The 18757-nt window shown below is 38.8% G+C and overlaps 2 protein-coding genes across 2 annotated transcripts in view; both read right to left on the bottom strand.

The window, feature by feature from the left end:
- Nucleotides 1-4073, bottom strand: part of mamdc4 (MAM domain containing 4) — a 51481-nt gene extending 47408 nt beyond the window's left edge. Inside the window, exons 1-4 of the mRNA XM_057818338.1 lie at nucleotides 4022-4073; nucleotides 2486-2569; nucleotides 1814-1975; nucleotides 311-436 (exon numbers count right to left, since the gene is read on the bottom strand). Coding sequence (XP_057674321.1) covers nucleotides 311-436; nucleotides 1814-1975; nucleotides 2486-2569; nucleotides 4022-4064 — 415 coding nt within the window. The 5' untranslated portion in view covers nucleotides 4065-4073. The remainder of the gene's footprint in view (nucleotides 1-310; nucleotides 437-1813; nucleotides 1976-2485; nucleotides 2570-4021) is intronic.
- Nucleotides 4074-10513: 6440 nt separating this feature from the next.
- phpt1 (phosphohistidine phosphatase 1) lies at nucleotides 10514-18757 on the bottom strand. The gene is made up of 3 exons (XM_057819958.1): nucleotides 18371-18757; nucleotides 11931-12058; nucleotides 10514-11821 (listed from the first exon to the last, which is right to left on the bottom strand). Exons 1-3 carry the CDS (start codon nucleotides 18534-18536, stop codon nucleotides 11729-11731), a joined length of 387 nt encoding a protein of 128 aa, XP_057675941.1. The 5' UTR covers nucleotides 18537-18757; the 3' UTR covers nucleotides 10514-11728.

Genomic DNA, 18757 nt, shown 5'->3' with positions numbered 1-18757 from the left:
AGAATTATGACATGACATTGCTATTAGGATTAATGAATACTTATGAGAGATGTTGTGTCATCCGGCAAATTGTCTCACTTTTGAATAGATGTAAATGATCCAAGCTGGACATAAATGGAATTAGTGACATAATTTGCTGGATGATACTTAATGACATCTGTCATAAGCATTCATATGACGCCAGTGTCAAAGAAAGGGTTAACTATTAACTCAAATAAATCAACAAATAAGCCGCACTGGACTATTAACCGCGAGTTTCAAAATGAGGGAAAAAAGTAGCGCATTATTGTCCGAATATTACGGTACTTACCCGAGTCCCACAAAAAATATCTAAGACGAAGGCGACATGTAGGTGATGACTCTTGGATCTTAGGTGACACAAGGACAGCAGTTTTGACACCTTCGGGCTTAACCTCCGTTACACCCATAAACCAACCTGTGTGAATCACAAGTTTTACAGAATAATGTGCATTACATTGTCCTACATATAGCATTTATTAAATTTAAAAAATACTGTATATACCATGTTTACCATTTAAAATTGCAGAAAAATACAGAATTTATTCTTTTTTTTTTTTTAATTTGTAAACCTTAGCATGATTGAAATATATTGAGGAAGAGATTTTGAGTGACTCAATTAAATAACTTAAGCATGGATTAAAAAAGTCATGAACAATGTTCCCTCTAAGCAGCGCACATGTGCGATCGCACACGGCTTGCACATACTCAGTGCAAAAGAAAATCTAAAACAAAAGTTTAGGATGAGATGGCAGTCAGAGTATGTGCAAATAGAAGAACAAGTGGTGATATTGAGTGTTTTTTTATTTTGTTTTTAAACCTGTATACACAGCATATTTATAGCGTCTTAATCAGGTAATTTTTCTTAAATCTAGTCAAATCACTTTCTCCATCTTGTTTTGAGTGTTAAAGACTAGTTAACAGATTAATGCATTGGATTATTTACTTTCGTTAAGTAAATATTGCTGTCTGTTGTTATTAAACCATATATATCTAAAGGTTGGTAATTTTTCACCTATATCAAGAAAAATTTGCTTTCAAATGTTTTGAACAATATCTATTCTTGAATTAAGAACATTTCTGACAAACAAGCTTTTTAAAAAATATTTACTATACTAATGTGTTGCTTAAAACAAGTCTGTTAAGCTTATTTTCAACTAGCTATTTTTTTATTTCAAGAAATCTAAGCAAGTTAAATTTACTCGAAGCACTGGCAGATAATTTCATTTATTTCTAGTAGATTTAGGGAATTTAACTCGTTTTAAGGAAGTGTTTTTGCAGTGTAGATGCTTAGACAAGGAGAATAGGGTTCTTGAGTGTCCTTATTGTCTGAACGGTTTTAATGTGGGAGTTTCATACACTCCCGTTGTGGTTGTTCATTATGTTTTTTTTATTAACTCACCCATGCCACAACTGGGCCTTACCCAGGCCAAAGCAGGACTCCTTCTATGGTTAAAGCAGGAATCTCACATATAACATAGTACACATCTAACGAACAACGAGATTTTTGTCTTTTTCATTTTAAGTGGGCCGAATCAATTATATTAAAAGTAAACAAATGCAAATTGCTACTGTAATTTCATTTTTTTATTAAGCCATGTAACTTGCTATAATCCAGGGTATTGAACAGACGTTATACTGCTGTGTGGCCACAGCGAACACATCTGATGTTGCTCACAGTGGTCCGCAATGTGCTCAGGGAGCTTGTGTGTCCGCTCAGACACATGAAAAATTAGAGGTAACATTGGTCATGACTAAGTGTAAAAGTTTAATTTCCCTTGACATTTAATGATACCTGAGGCAGTCCCACTCGTAAAGTCAGAGGACGGCCCGCTGTCTGGCAGTCTGTCACCTCTCTGACGCCGTTCCCATCTGTATGCTGTATTCGAGGACTCGTCCTTCCATCCACATATTCCTGTGTCCTCAAAGTCACACTGGAAATCCTTCCCGTTGTAGCCTTGAAAACAGAATTACTGTACACTGTCAAACAATATGTTTATACAACTATTATATGCAGTTTGAATACAACTATTTGCTTTAAAGTGCTTTGTTGTCAGTTATATTGACATAGCAATTACCTTCCAATTCAAAGTCCTTCCTTGACAACTATTGAATCATTCAGTCTTTACTATATACTAGTTGGGCTGCACCAATACCGTTTTTGGGCCTCTGATACAGATTCCAATACGGTTGTTTAATGATAATGACCCTTCCAGTGCTACTGATGGCGCTAGACCAAATTGCAAAGAACCTTTAGGAGTTTAAGCCGCTTAACATGTGTCACCCTATCTTAAGAAAGCACCAACACAGAAAAGTCAAAACTCTCTAAACATTTGAATGTGAGCGTTAATAATTTTAATTGATTAATTAATTGACTAGTGATCAATTATCACACAAATCCAAAAGGGATACGTTCCAGCTCACCCATGACTCAAAAAAGGAAATCAGATAAATGTTGAGAACATACCGCAGTTCTGTTCATCAGTGCAATCCGAACAGTCACACACAAAGTCACAACTCTTTTCAGGGCCAAGACACGGATGAGAAGTAGCTGTGGTATAGAAGAGGAAAAAACAAAAGATGCTAAGGTTTGGACAGCCAATAAACAGAATCATGAAAAGATTTAGTTTTTGTGGTCAATTTCTATACTGTGGTTCCAGTGTTATTTTACTTTTAAATCAATATTGCTTCTATTCAGAGGTGGCTAGTAAAGCATTACATTTACTTGAGTAACTTTTTGGGAAAATTGTACTTCTAAAAATAGTTTTACAAAGCCATACTTTTTAGTTTTACTTGAGTAGATTTTAAATTCTTCCTCTTTATTCTAAATATGAGATTTTTTTTTTTGCCGGAGACGCCAACAGTGGCTCTACCAGTTTCACTAAAGAGACGTCGCAACAATAATCACGATTCCGCTATACCAATGTTGCTTGACATCAAGCTTGCCGTTCTATGATCACGCCAGCCTGTTCAATCACGTGGCGTCTTTAAAAAATTAAGTATTTGATATGCCGTCATATGACTCTCTGATTGACCATGGAAAAACAGAGATATGATCCTTTTAGTTTCATAATGGGAAATATATTTTCTCCACTAGAGCGCACTCCTGCTCTTTGGACGAATAATGCTTAATTTCTGTAGATGTTTTTTTCTCTCGCCGCAATTCAATGTTTTGTTTTTTTCCCTTTGGCTTAATGAGGTTATGTAATATGTTATTGTACAGTGTAATGATAACAAATAATATAGATAACTTGGTGCTGAAAAAAAAAATATTGTTAAAAAAAACACACAAAAAAACACATCTTAAGCAATTATAATGTTACTCATTACTTGAGTATTCTTTTCACTAAATACTTTTTTACTTGTACTTGAGTACATTTTTTTGGACAACTACTTTTACTTGAGTAATATTATTCTGAAATAACGCTACTCTTACTTGAGTAAAATATTTGGCTACTCTACACACCTCTACTTCTATTACATCTTTGTCATTTGATGTATCATCAAATTTCATCACAATCAGAGTTTATGGCACAGATCTTTGCAGCAGGCTCAAAGGCCACAGGTAAAGCAACCATATTAACTCGGTCAAAATGCCACCTATCCATCCAAAGGTTTCTAAATCAAACATGAGGCAACAGATCACATTGGACAAATCCAGGTAAATGCAGTCATACAGATTTTCGGACATAACTCTTGCATTAAGTGTTTTTCTCTAGACGGTCCAGGTGTTCTTAATATTGTTCATCTGGAGTGTTGTTAATTTGATAAATTGTGTTTTATTATTGTTGTTGCAGTTACCTGACAAAAATACTGTATAAAAATCAGCAAGCAACAAAACATGTTCTATCTCAAAAAGTTGACCTATGTGTTATGCCTGTTTCAAATTGGCTACTAGCTCCAAGCTAAACACGTTGAATGATTGTGAATAATTTTCAACTTTTATTTGAGCAAATAAACCTGCTAAAATCCCACTTTCCAAATCATTTGACCAAATTCTTACCCGAGTGCAGAAACAAAGCCAAGATGAAGGTCAGGGTCTTCATTTGGAGATTGTCAATCTTCTTCCACCGCATTGGCAGCTATGAGCATGATCTAACGCATGTTCTCACTGGAAACACCTGGAGCTCATATTTACTGCCTTTTACTTATCTTTCTAAATAAAAGATAACGACTGGACTTTAAGCTCCTCAAGCATACAACGTCATAATACCATAAATGTCATCAGAGTATATTAAGGCAAAATGGCCATTAACATTCACAGGATCAGCTAAACGGTGCATGCCTGATATGCAACGGTTTGCCATTCAAGGCTCACAATAACGAATGTCTCACAAGAATATCAATCTACAATATTGTTCGATACAATCATTTAAGAGAAAAACAATCTATTTTAAAATGGAAAATAAAACGTTTATTTTTATGTTTTATGTATACTGTCGCAAACGATCTGCTAGGGGTGGTGCTGCAGGGGGTGCTGAGGATCTTAAACAAATTTTTCCGATTCAAAAACGGCAGTTTTGGTCCAAATTTGTCATGCTTGCGCGTTTTAAGGCGTGCACAATGACAGTACACACGCATGCTGGATAGTTTACGTACAACTAGGCTACAACAAAGACAGCGTTCTATTTCACCTAACGTGTGTGTTGGAGTTTTTGTATTGGAAATAAAAGCGCCTGTGTATCATAACGCAAATAGACTATAATGCAGCTAGACGGCGCAATTAAACATGAACACATTTGGAAAACTAAAAGGGCCAATAATCCTTGGTTTAACACCCCCTTTCACAACACTGAAATAAATTGCACACGAATATCCAACAGCGTGGCAGCATCTCAACAGCAACCACAAACAATAATATGGCTACAATGCAAGCATGTCTTCCCTGTATGAAAACAACAAAGGGCAGTCATCTTCATTTTCAACCTTAAATTGAATCTTAGAAAATTTCGCCTTTTTTTGGTAAAGAATAAATAACTAATTTGTTTAATTGCGATATTAACTCCTCCTCTGTCCTCAGTTTACTTCTCCGTTCCAATAGCGCCTTATTCAACGTGATCCGGTAGCCAGCAAGGTGTCAGGTGGTGTTATTAACAACGACAACAAAAACTTTTTCAACGTATATATTTAATCCCTTAAGTTAAATACGCTATTATTTCAATATATTTATTTTTTTAACAACAACAAAAAAGAATCTACCCCCAATTTTTTTCCTCCCCAAGACTAGGAGCTGCTGCAGCACCCTCAGACCCCCACTTCCCACGCCATTGTAAAAACCTTTGTCTTCCTTACAGAGTATGAGGATAATTCAATGCAACATTTCTGTCAATAAATACAGCAACGCAGTATTGTAGCAACATTCTTGTAAGAAAATGAGTGTCTTTAGTAACTAATTGCCTGATTTTGACAACGATACAAGTCCAATTCATTTAAACTGCCTTTGAATGTTCACATTTGAGTTAATTTGCCCCTCCTAGTCAAAATGAATTGGACGTCTAGCGACATCAATGGCAGCCAATGAGTTAACATAGACAGTATTAGTGAAAATTTCTGGTCTAGTGGAAAATTTCGGTAGCACCCTGTTGGTTCTTTTATTAAAAAGTTATATATTTTTAAATTATATATAAATTCTTGGCAGGAGCGTATCAATAACTGATTAGGATACACAGTATCTTGATGCATCACCATATCCATATACTGTCACAACTCACAACCGTAATTTACATACAGTCACATACACTGGTAACAAGTGTTTTTATTCCACACCATTACGACCTGTTTTATTCAAACCATTTTACATCTAATACGTTTCTTCCGGTAATTACTGACGTCAAATCATGTTAATTAAGTGTCGTGTCACATAAATGTCCAGTACCCCTCCTCAACTCACTGAAGGATCACCAATAAGGGTGGTGGGTGCAGTTTGGTTATGGGCTAGACCCTCGTTTTTCAACTTCACTCAGGCATCGGTGCCTAAGTTTGTTTTCAAATAAAATTTTGGCACGGATAAAAACAGGAACAAAATGGGAGTTAGCAGAAACTTTCACCACAGTACAGTTCACATTTAAATTGTTGACAACCTGTCAGTCAGGCAAATTAAATAAGGTTACGTCTATGTGAACAAAAAAACACTTTGTTGCATTACATGTACAACTGCAGTCTTTGTATTTCCAGCATAACTGAGAAAGTACATGCAAGATAAGAGTCAATAAGCACATGCTACACCTACAATAAAAATACTTGGGTGCCTATGAATAGTATCAAATACAGTGGTATGAAAAAGTATCTGAACATTTGGGACTTTCTCACATTTCTTCATAAACTCACCATCAAATGTGATCTGATCGTTGTCAAAATCACAATGATGAAAAAACTGTCTGCTTTAACTAAAACATCCAAATATTTATAGGTTTTCAAATTTTAATGAGAATAGTATACAAATAATGATAGAAGGGGGAGAAATAATTAAGTGAACCATCACATTTAATATTTGGTGCCCCCCCCTTTGGCAGCAATAACTTCAACCAGACGTTTCCTGTAGCTGCAAATCAGTCTGGCACATCGATCAGGACTAATCTTGGCTCATTCTTCTATACAAAACTGCTGTAGTTCAGTCAGATTCCTGGGATGTCTGGCATGAATCGCTGTCTTTAGGTCATGCCACAGCATCTCAATGGGGTTCAAGTCTGGACTTTGACTTGGCCACTCCCGAACGTGTATTTTGTTCTTCTGAAACCATTCTGAAGTTGATTTACTTCTGTGTTTTGGATCATTGTCTTGTTGCAGCATCCATCCTCTTTTGACCTTCAACTGTCTGACAGACGGTCTCCGGTTTTCTTGCAAAACATCCTGATAAACTTTTGAACACATTCTTCCATTATTGATTGCAAGTTGTCCAGGCCCTGAGTTAGCAAAACATCCCCAAATCATGATGCTCCCTCCACCATGCTTCACGGTGGAGATGAGGTGTTGATGTTGGTGAACTGTTCCAGTTTTCCTTCACACGTTGACGTTGCGTGTTACTCCCAAACAATTAAACTTTGGTTTCATTAGTCCACAAAATATTTTGCGAAAATGTCTGTGGAGTGTCCAAGTGCCTTTTAGCAAACATTAAACGAGCAACATTGTTTTTTTGTTTTTTTTTAGAAGCAATGGCTTCCTCCATGGAGTCCTCACATTAACACCATTCTTGGCCATAGTTTCACATATAGTTGATGTGTGCACAGAAATATTGGACTGTGATTTCTGTAAGTCTTTAGCAGAAACTCTAGGTGTTACGACTCACTCACCCTCACATTCACATCCTCCTCCCCCTTGTCTGCTGTGCACATCTGTCATCAATTTCCACACCTGCCTCCACTTCACAATCAACAGCCTGCCACTACAAAAGACCGGTCTGCACGTCATTCAATGCCAGAACTTCACCTCACCTCACATGGCCACTCACAGGCCACTCAATCGACCAAACTTTGACTTATTGATATCCCTTTTCTTCGCAGCAACTCAAAGCCATCTCAGCCTTTCCAGCACTGCCAGGAAATACACTAGGCCACCACTTCCTACTGTTTTTTCCCCCTTTTTGGTGTTCAATAAACACGCCCTCGGGCTGTTTCTGATAACCGACTTCTCACTGCTGAGCTTTTGGGTCACATCCTCCAGCCACCATAACACTAGGGTTCTTTTTTACCTCTCTGAGTATTCTGCGCTGAATTCCTGGCGTCACCTTTCGTGGACGGCCACTTCTTGGGAGAAAAGCAACAGTGCCAAACTCTCTCCATTTGTAGACAACTTCTCTGACTGTCGATTGATAAACAATCAGACTTTTAGAGATGGTTTTGTATTCTTTCCCAGCTTTATATAAATCAACAATCCTTGATCGCAGGTTTTCAGACAGCTCTTTTCACCGAGCCATGATGCAAATCAGACAATGCTTCTCATCAAGATATTTCTTATCAGGTGCGTGTGTTTCATAGTGGCAAGGGCAGCTTTAAACCACTCATCAGTGATTGGGCACACACCTGACTTAAAATGTATGGTAAAATTGGTTTCAATTGCTCTTTATGTCTCCTTAGGCAAAGGGTTCACTTACATATTTTCTACTGGTGTCAACAATAATCGATGCGGCGATGCATCCCGATGCGGGCCACGGACGATGCAATTCGATGCGGGCAACAAGCCGAATCGATTTAGCACATATTAAAATTAGGGCTGTCAAAATTAACGCGTTAACGCGCGGTAATTAATTTTTTTAATTAATCACGTTAAAATATTTGACGCAATTAACGCACATGTTCCTCTCAGACAGTATTCTGCCTTTTGCTAAGTTTTACAGCAAGGCGTTTTGTGCTGTCTAACAGCGAACTCTTGTGGTCGCTTTGCGACATGGTTTATTTTTTTTCTTGCCAGTTCACTATGGCTGCACGACGTCTCTGTTGTGCTTATATGATCCTTGGAAAAGATTTGTCCGTAAGTATGGTTGTTGTAAAGAATGTAAATGTTATGTTAATAAGCGAAATGTTATATTTTTTGTATGAGACGCTTTTTGTTTATGTTTAGTCAACCTGTATAGCGTGCTAAGCTAACGTTGTTGCTAATGCAATGCTTGTTTACTTTTTTTTTGTAGTTTTAAGTAAACGGTCTAAAGAGGACAATGGTTTGAGGCCATTTTATTAATAAATCAGATGAAAAAGGAAAAGTCTGATTATTAAGGCAAAAAGTAGACGCTTCGGAGTGAGGACAGCATAGACAAATTTAAATGACAGTAGAGTGAAATGCCCACTACAGTCCTTATGTACCGTATGTTGAATGTATATATCCATCTTGTGTCTTATCTTTCCATTCCAACAATTTATTTTACAGAATATATATATAATTCACAGAAAAATATGGCATATTTTATAGATGGTTTGAATTGCGATTAATTACGATTAATTAATTTTTAAGCCGTAATTAACTTGATTAAAAATTTTAATCGTTTGACAGCCCTAATTAAAATATATAAGTCCGTTCATAAATCTTCCGGTGATGCAATGGATTTGGTTTCCCCATTTGTATTATTATTCTCATGTTTACCTGTAGAGGGAGCTACTGTACAAGCAATGCAGGGGGGACGAGGAACCCAAATCTGCTTCCTCACGGGAGTAACGTCGCAGACATGCGCATTTGCGCAGTGGCAATCGAGAAAGCAGAGATAAGACATAACAACAATGGCTGAAGCGGAGAAAGAGGGAGCGCGAAAGATTATTGACGCACCAAAGACATTGAAAGCAGGCATATGGAGACATTTTGGCTTCTATGAGGTTGGTGGGAAACTTGACCAAACTTATGCGGTGTGTAAAAAATGAAAGGCTACTGTGTGTAAAAAAAAAAAAAAAAAAGAAAAGAAAGCCCTGGCCTCATTCAAAGCACTAATTAAATGCTGTGATGTTTTTATTTTTTATTTTTATATATATTACTATTTTCATTTGACTACAACCAGGAATGACACAAGAGCCTATAAAAAGTTGTTTAATGTCTGACCGCTTGTGTTGCCTCATGATTCATGAAAAATGTGCTTTGCTTTAGCATTTTAATGCATCCCAGGCTTTAATGCATCGTGATGCATTGCCGAATCGAACAGAATTGAATCGTGGCCCTCTGAATCAAATCGAATCGAATCGTGGCCCTCCGAATCGTAATCGAATCGAATCGTGAGGGCAGTGCCGATGCACAACTCTAATATTTTCCCCCTTTTGTCATTGCTTGCATGCTATCCTCATTAAAATATGAAAACCTATAAATGTTTGGGAGGTTTTAGTTAAAGCAAACACTGTATTTTTTTGTCTGTGTGATTTTGATAAAGATCGATCACACTTGATGGTGATTTTATGTAGAAATGTGAGGAATTCCAAAAGGTTCAGATACTTTTTCATACCACTGTAGTTGGATTATGGACTAGACCCTTGTTTTTCAACTTCACTCAGGCATCAGTGCCTAACTTTGTTCTCAAATAAAATTTTGGCACGGAATACAAAGTAATAAAAACAAGAAAGAAAAAGGGAGGTGGCAGCCACTTCCCAGTACAGGTCACATTTAAATTGTTGACAACCTGTCAGTCAGGCAAGTTGAATAAGGCCATGTCTGTGTGAAGAAAAAAAACAACAACACTTCGTTGCATTACATGTACAACTGCAGTCTTTCCAGCATTACAGAGAAGGTGCTTGTAAGGTAAGCCAGTCAATAAGTACATGCTACACCTACAATAAAAATACTTGGGTGTCTATGAATAGTATCAAATACCTCACTAAAAAGGAGTGAAATCCAATCATAAGAAATGTCATCATTTTGTTATGTGAAATAAATTAAAACTAATTACAAGTAAAGAGTTGGTTCAGATTATTATTTTTTTATTTTATTTTATACATTTAGCTTAATTTTTGAGTTAGCGGGCTTTTAATTAGTTGGTGGAGTTGATTTTAACAAATTCGGTGCAGTTTGTTAGTTATTTGTTAGTTGCAGGGCTCCGGCGTGGCTAAGCTAGCGCGAGTCAATGGTGCTTGCTAGCACGCCAATAAAAAAAACTATATTTACCAACGTAACTGTTCAAACAAAGCCATGTTGTGGTCAAAGAGTAAACAGTATAATGCGTCAGGGGGATTGATTTGTGGGATGGGGAGTCCCTTTCATTCCAACCAAAAGAAATCAGCGGTGAAAAAAAAACAATGTGATATCAACCCACTCTGCTTGCAAAGATGGCATGTTCCCTGCAGAGCTGCTGGATTACAAATGTTGCTGTTAATACTACAATTAATTCACATGCCATGGTACGTTTAAATAACTTTATCTGGAAAGCAGCCAACACAACGCTATTGATTGCATGGGTCATCGGCGATTTTCATGCGTGCATACAGTATATTGTTTTTTTATTGGCATGTTAGCAAGCACCACTGACTCGCACTAGCTTAGCCACTCCAGAGCCTTGCAACTAGCAACTAACAAACTACACGGAATTTGTTGAAACAAACTCCACCGACTAATTAAACCCCCGCTAACTCGAAAATTATGCCAAATGTTAAAAAATTCTGAACTTCCTCTTTTACTTGTCTTATAACCCAGATGATGGTGTACTGTGTACAGTATTTGTAAAATCAGAACGGTACTACTTTCAGTACAGATTCAACAATAAGAAACATATTTTACATGACGTGTCCATTTTAATCAACATGTACTCAAATGTCCAATACAATAGGTAGAGGTCTATTTTCAAATTTAAACCTTGGTAAAGTCAAGGCTGTGTTGAAATAAGCAGGGTGCAGCCTTGAGTGGTTGCCATTGTAATCACATGGTACACATCGACAAACAACCACTGGCGCTCACATTTACATTCAAGGAGAATTTACATGATTGGTTAACTGAAGAATTTAATTCTAATACAATGTGGGTGGAAACCACAGTAGCCTGGCAAAACAGGCACAGGTTTAACATGCAAGACCCACACAGGCCAATGCCTGGATTTCTAAACTCTAATTTCTGAAATGTGAGGTGCTCACAACTTAAGCAATGTACCACCTGAGAGAAATGACTTCATTTTTATTAATGGTGACATACAGTGGAGAAGTAGTCGTGGGATGTAATTGTGCCGCCAAAAAGCTAATAATTGAAATGTCCTAAGATGATGGTGTTAACATGTAACTCAGTCGAAGAATGTCAATCCTATTGGTTGCAATTCATTTTAGTATCCTTCATTATCCCAGGTCACCTCATAGTCTGGATAGCGAACCTTTAGTTTCTCAGTGGCGATTGCGTGGTTAGCTCTCCCAAACCCCTGAAAGGTAGAGCAGAAAAAATATATAGTCCCTGATTACACTTGGTAATTAACGAGACTATTGGTTGCATGAGATTGTGTTTGTGCTTTCGTGAAACTGAAAACCTACCATAGAATAGCCGTAAACACGGATTTTCTTAGCTTGGTCATCATGTTGTATTCTTCCCCCTCCGACGCACTCGCAGTCTAGGAGTCCATCTCTTTCCAGCTCCTCGGAAACCTTATCGTAGATATCCGCTACAGAGAACAACAATTTTATGGGATTGAGTTGTAAGAAAAATAATACATCTGGATACTTCATTTGTTTGTGTCATTAAAATCAAAGCTGTGAATAGGTGGTGATACTAATACAAAACAATTACGAGTAGGTTTATTTTGATAGCTTGATTTTCAGAGTCATGCGACGTTCCAATTTCAATAATTATTAAGATACTGTATGTTCAAAAATAATGAAATGGTCGTAAACACAAGTGCTGCCAGCTACTTGAGGAACAAAAGAGAAGTGACACTAAATCCCTTTTCACACACATATCAAGGGAAATTCCCATATAAAGTGACATGGGATTTACTGACACGGGTTGGACACTTTCACAGACGTGTCCCGTGTTGCCCACTGGCACTCTCTGTGCGTGGAGGGCTGCTGGTGCGATTTTACAACCCGAACATTACGTAATTTTCAGTTGGCATCGGCTGTCACAATGTTGGTCAAATCATGTTTTGTTCCGGAGGGAGCGTTACAGATGTCGTTACAGCAGCCGATTCAAGCTCATCAAGGGTGTATTTTAGCTAGAGGTAAGACCGGGCCTAAAAAATCCAGCCCGACCCGACCCAGGTCCGCGGGTATTAAAGCCCGAGCCGGCCCGGCAAATTGCAGGCCCGAGTCCGAAAACCCCACGAAATTTTATATTTATTTGTAGGCCCGAGCCCGAAAGCAAGCACTGCTTGCTGCTTGGGAAAACGAACTGGTTGCTTTTTGTGTGATCACATTTGTGACGATGCCTGTGCATAATGATAACAAATTAAAGCCTGTCTTTTGTAACGAATTCTCAGTTGGCAGGAAAAAATTGCAAGTTTTCTTAGTGTTGAAATAGTCTACATATTTTTATGATCATTATAAATGTGTTTACACAGTGAAATAACGCTGGAAAAGTTTGTTCAATATATTTCACTTATGAGAGCAAAGCGGCACCTTTGTTACACTCATACAATTTCAAGCCTTTCCACACACACCACCCTTACCGGTGCGTGTTTGTCTTTTCAATTTCCCCGGCTTTCGTTTGTTTTTTAACTACTCGCTGCTCCAAATCGAAATACCAGGTCAAAAATATGTAATAGATGCGGTTTTGCAGGCTCGCAGAGGGGAAGATTAAAAAAAAAAAAAGTACATGGCATGCTCTGGCTCTGCGGCTCTTGCCTGGCACCGCCAGATGATTCCCCCTGTATTTTTCAAACACTATGAGAAGACTCTGGGACCCATCTCCTTATTTGCCTCTCGAGCCAGAACGAAATCATCCGTGCAATCAGATTTGTTTATTTGCGTGACGTGTTCTTAACGAGCAATGTCACTCTTGCGCGATGGAAGTCATCACCACAACAACACAGATGGCGAAAAGGAGAGCTGAGAATATGTTCCAATCTGCGGTAAATTCAGTTTTAAATGACCAAAAACACATCAAGTCGCTAAAACCAACAGTCTGTCTCGCGCTAGCCATGCTGGATAAACGTCTCCGTTCTCCATTCTCCTCGTATGTTTATTCCCTCGTGCTTGAGTTTCTTGTCACTTTATCAACAGCACGTCTGCCCCTCGCTGATTGGTCCACTCTGCTGTCCGTTTGCTGTGGCTTGCGCCGCCCTGGGAATTTGATCCGCCGAACGGTCGCCAGACTCTATAGCTGGAACAGCGGTGAGTCTGGTGTACCAGGCAACTGCGGCTCCTGTTTGCAATTAAGATACAGCGCTTTCCATTTCCTATCCAAATTATATATTTTATAACAAGTATTCCTTAGTTTAACATCCATACATCGTTTTAGTATACGTAAAAGTTAGCAAGAGAGAACCCCGAATGCAGTAATTGACATTTTGAGCCCGACCTGGCCCGAAATTCGGGTTGGGTTCGGGCTTAAGATCTTACTTCTAATTTAAGATCTTACGTCTAATTTAAGTCCAGGCGATCCAAGAGAAGGGCCACTTACGTTAGTATTTTATTGATCCCCGTCGACCTACTGTCACGGACCCATTGTGCCTTTCCGCCTTCCCTCAGTTGATTTCTGCTTTGAAGTACAACCTTGTTTCCGCAGTAGTGGACCCTTACATCGGCAACAAAAATAAACCACACATTTCCAAAGATGGACGACTGACTTTCTTCCTTGGCTCAACGATCGCAATTTAATTTTGTTATATTTTCACTTTCATTTAGCTATTTTCAGCTTGCTATGTTGATAAATGCGATATTTGTTTACAGCTTTTCGTCTTACTGCGAAGAGGGAGGAAGTGACGATCGGCCCGCCATGATATTTACGTCATCATCTATCGTGCTGTGACCCGGGAATTTTAAGGCCTGCTTTCACGCACACCGCTTCTCGGGAAAGTTCCGGACATTATACTAAGACGCAACCCATGAAATGTCCGCGCAATCTCCGTGTCAGTTAACCCGGGAAACTGTTTTCCCAGACAACTGCTGCATGGTTAAATCCCGCGATATTCCCTGTGTTTCGGAGTGTGTGAAAGGGGCTTTAAGTCCCTGTAACAGACAAGGTGAATATTGTGGAAGTAGGCAGGGGCGCCGTATAGGGGTGAAAAGTGAGACTGATTCTAAGGGCCCACAAAGAAAATTGGAACATTAGGTAATCGTTTGCAAATTTAAATATTAATCATAATTTTAATAGGAATAAAACAAAGGGTTTCGTTTTCTTGTTTTGTTTTTGGCAAAAAGTAAGCACCCAGAGAGCATATTTATTGCCAGGCCCCTCGCTCCAAATTTTCATTTAATGGTTTGGTCCGCCCTTCCTTCGATCAGACCGGGAGCATCGCGGTGCTCATTTACTTTTACACCACTCAATGACTCAAAGTGCCCGCAGCGCAGTCCTGCAGAAATGTTTTCAAAACAAAAATCGGGTTTTCAAAAGAGGAAAGAAAAGAAAGCAAAACAGGAGATGGGTAGAAAAGGCCAACAGGATGTGACAAAGTACTTCACAAAGGAAGGTTGGTGTCTTGTGTCAGTGTAGTGCTGAAAATTAACCTTTTATCTTAGCTCCAAAACGAGGTCCCAGCTCACTCCGTAAGAAATACGGAAAATTTTCCCAGCCTCAATGAGCGACATGCACCAATTCAAAAACATGAATTTCTAATAATGACACCATTTTTTGGTATCCTACAGATGTTGAAAGTTTGTGTGGAAATTTTCTTTTTTAAAATCGGCTTGAATCCATTTTGTCAAGAATTTATTGAATTTAGTTTGTCATCAATTGAATTTAGTTTGTTAACAAGGGACCTCACTTCGGAGCTGTAGCCTATAGACCCTACCCACGTGACGTCACAACTCCGCTCTCCTGACTGGTGCCGCCCACTTGTCCGTCAACACATCGTGTTGACCTGTTACGGCTATGTACATTCCTCCTATTTACGGCGTGTTTTTCTGCTCGTTAACATTAATAATCAAAATGGTGAAGGCGTGTGTGGCGGTCGGTTGCAATAACAGAGAAGATAGACGGAGAGACTTGAAGTTCTACCGGATTCCGAGAGACACGGAGAGGAAAGAGCGAGATGGGCTGCTGCAATTCGACGAGAAAACTGGGCTCCAAACGATTACCACAGATTATGTAGTAGTCATTTTATATCTGGTAAGATGCATTTAATATATATTTAGAGGGTTTTGGGCTGACAACCACAATTAAGATCATTGCTAGGCTAATCGCCGACAACATACACGTATGTATGTAGTGAGAGTGCTATGGCTAAACCATATAAACATTAAAAGCCCTAGCTCCATTGACAAATGACATGAAATACATTAGACTTGACAGTGGATGTTAGCAAGAACAAAAGATTTTGAATTGAAAATTTCGTAACTCACCTTCCGAGCACAAGATTCCTGCCGAATTTTCGTGTGCGAGGACCTGTTTCACCCAACCAGCAACGTAGCATTTATAAGCCTCCAAGCTCTTAAAGTTTTTCAAACTTTTGTGAGAATAGGCTGATTTTGTGTGGACAAGATAGTTGTAAATATCAGGGTCAGGCAGAGACGGCGAAGGCAGCCGGTCAAAAATCATCGATTTAGGCATCAAATATGGATCTGGCGACTGTATAGAACGAAGCTTTTCCACATAACGCCTTTTATGCAACACATCCAGTGAGTTTACGGCATCAGAAAGCACCGGGTCTTCCATGAAATGAATTTTAAATTCCTCGATCAATTGAAACCAATGCTAATACAGAGACAAAATGACGGACAAGTGGGCGGAACCATACAGCGAGCACGTGGTTTTGTGGCATCGGTGGGTAGGGTCTATATACCCTACCCACCGACGTCACAAAACCATGGAAGACCCGGTGCTTTCTGATGCCGTAAACTCACTGGATGTGTTGCATAAAAGGCGTTATGTGGAAAAGCTTCGTTCTATACAGTCGCCAGATCCATATTTGATGCCCAAATCGATGTTTTTCGACCCACTGTCTTCGCCCTGTCTGCCTGACATCTGCTACGCTGATATTTACAATTATCTTGTCCACACAAAATCAGCCTATTCTCACAAAAATTTGAAAAACTTCAAGAGCTTGGAGGCTTATAAATACTTCGTTGCTGGTTGGGTGAAACAGGTCCTCGTCCACGAAAATTCGGCAGGAATCTATCTTGTGCTTGGAAAGGTGAGTTACGAAATTTTCAATTCAAAATCTTGTTATTGCTAACATCCACTGTCAAGTCTAATGTATTTCATGTCGTTTGTCAATGGAGTTAAGGCTTTTAATGTTTATATGGTTTAGCGATAGCACTCTCACTACATACATACGTGTATGTTGTCGGCGATTAGCCTAGCAATGGTCTTAATTGTGGTTATTTGTCAGCCCAAAACCCTCTAAGTATATCTTAAATGCATCTTACCGGATATAAAATGACTACTGCATAGTCTGTGGTGATTTTTTGGTGCCCAGTTTTCACGTCGAATTGCAGCCGTCCATTTCGCTCTGCTCTTTGGATCCCTCGGAATACGGTAAAACTTCAAGTCTCTCCTTCCATCTTCTCTGTTAGTGCAACCAACAGCCACACACGCCTTCACCATTTTGATTATTAATGTTAAGGAGCAGAAAAACACGCCGTAAATAGGAGGAATGTACGTAGCCGTAACAGGTTAACACTATGTTTTGACGGACAATTGGGCGGTACCATTCAGGAGAGCGGAGTTGTGACGTCACGTGGGTAGGGTCTATAGTGAAGATCGCAAATTTCCAGGTGAGGCTAAGCCTACTCCATAATGAAATACTGTAATTGTTTGCAAGCTAGTTTTTGCTCCACTTTTAGCTTACATTTAATCTGTACAGCAGGCAAATCCTTAGCAATTTCTTCATATTAAAACAGTTGTATACTGTAATGTATACTGTAACTGTAGTATAGTTAAGTTCAAACAAAACATTTATTGTAAGTCATTCATTATGGTATTTGCTTTGAGAATATTTCCAAAAAAAAAAAAAAAAAAAAAAAATTTAGATTGTAAAAGATGGCCTTCAGTACATTTCTTATAGATGATATCAGTCTATTCATTATTGCTCTATACACTGTATGTTTACTTAAATATATTTTCATCTTAAATTAATGCAGAAAATGCACAAATTAGTGTGTAAAGATTCACCAGAATGCAGGAAATTACGTACTTGATACTCTAAATGGGTGTGTGTGTGTGTGTGTGTGTGCGTGCGTGCGTGTGGGTGTCGGCACTGGTGGTGGGGCCCAAAGTGCTATCTTTTCATGGGGCCCAAAATCCCTGGCAGCGCCCCTAGAAGTAGGTCTTATGTTGTGGCTATCCTCAAAAATCTAAGTTTCTGTGTTTCTGTAGTACTCGATTGGCTGTAGTAGTTTTAGAAATGATAGAGTATTTTTTTCCCTCCAGTATGTATCATTTTGGTTATGATAGATACTAAGTGCTGCTTACTCATGCGATGAAAAACTATGGATGGTGGCGCATGTTCAACTTAATATTATGTTCTATTTGTGGTCTTTGCTGCCACCTTGTGATGGTAACGTGTATTCCTCTGTGGCACTGTCGCTGGTAGCCAGGTGTAATTATTTAATTACTCATACTATTTACATGTACACAGTATATTTGCAGAAAAACACAAACAAAGGCACACCCTAACAAACAGTACTTTAAACACGCCTTATAAAAGTTCAGGACTTGCCATTAACTCATTGACTACTATTGACGGCGATCGACGTCCAATCCATTTGAAGTGGGAGGGTGGCAGTCATTCTGCCACCCTCTCACGTCTAAAAGTGATACATTTAAATACCCAAGTATTTCTTTTGATTGTTAAATGTTACACATTCGCAGTGCTTACCGTGGAACTCAGCCCAGCCGTATCCACGAACAATATCTACTTCCGTGTCATCTCCTTTCTCTTTGCTGTGGACTCTGATGAGAACGTATTTAAATACACCGGAGGGATCGATGTCTGCCTGCGGAATGTTGACCATGCGGGCAGCCGCTTTCGTTTGGGTGCACATCTCAACCCAAGTCGACAGACACGTTAGCAAGAAAGTTAGATAACTTAATGATCGTATTTTAACAAGAACAATTAAAAAGCCCTGCGCACACGCACAAAGTAATCACACGGGCAAAATACATTCCCTACTTTGTTAATGAAGCAAGCAAGAGGACAAGCTAGATTGTTTTTGTATTCTGTTAAACTTCCGTTCATATCTTCTTCTTCCGTTGATTTCCGGCA

Source organism: Corythoichthys intestinalis, chromosome 17, assembly GCF_030265065.1.
Source record: "Corythoichthys intestinalis isolate RoL2023-P3 chromosome 17, ASM3026506v1, whole genome shotgun sequence".
NCBI lineage: Eukaryota > Metazoa > Chordata > Actinopteri > Syngnathiformes > Syngnathidae > Corythoichthys > Corythoichthys intestinalis.
This window is presented reverse-complemented; position numbering and strand designations above follow the sequence as displayed.

What these genes read in the sequence shown, in the direction of transcription:
- phpt1 (XM_057819958.1), bottom strand. Translation starts at nt 18,536, where the DNA reads ATGTGCACCCAAACGAAAGCGGCTGCCCGCATGGTCAACATTCCGCAG. An exon ending in CGGCTGGGCTGAGTTCCACG is followed by an intron (nt 12,059 to 18,370) that starts GTAAGCACTGCG and finishes TGTTCTCTGTAG; the next exon opens with CGGATATCTACGATAAGGTT. An exon ending in GTGTTTACGGCTATTCTATG is followed by an intron (nt 11,822 to 11,930) that starts GTAGGTTTTCAG and finishes TCTACCTTTCAG; the next exon opens with GGGTTTGGGAGAGCTAACCA.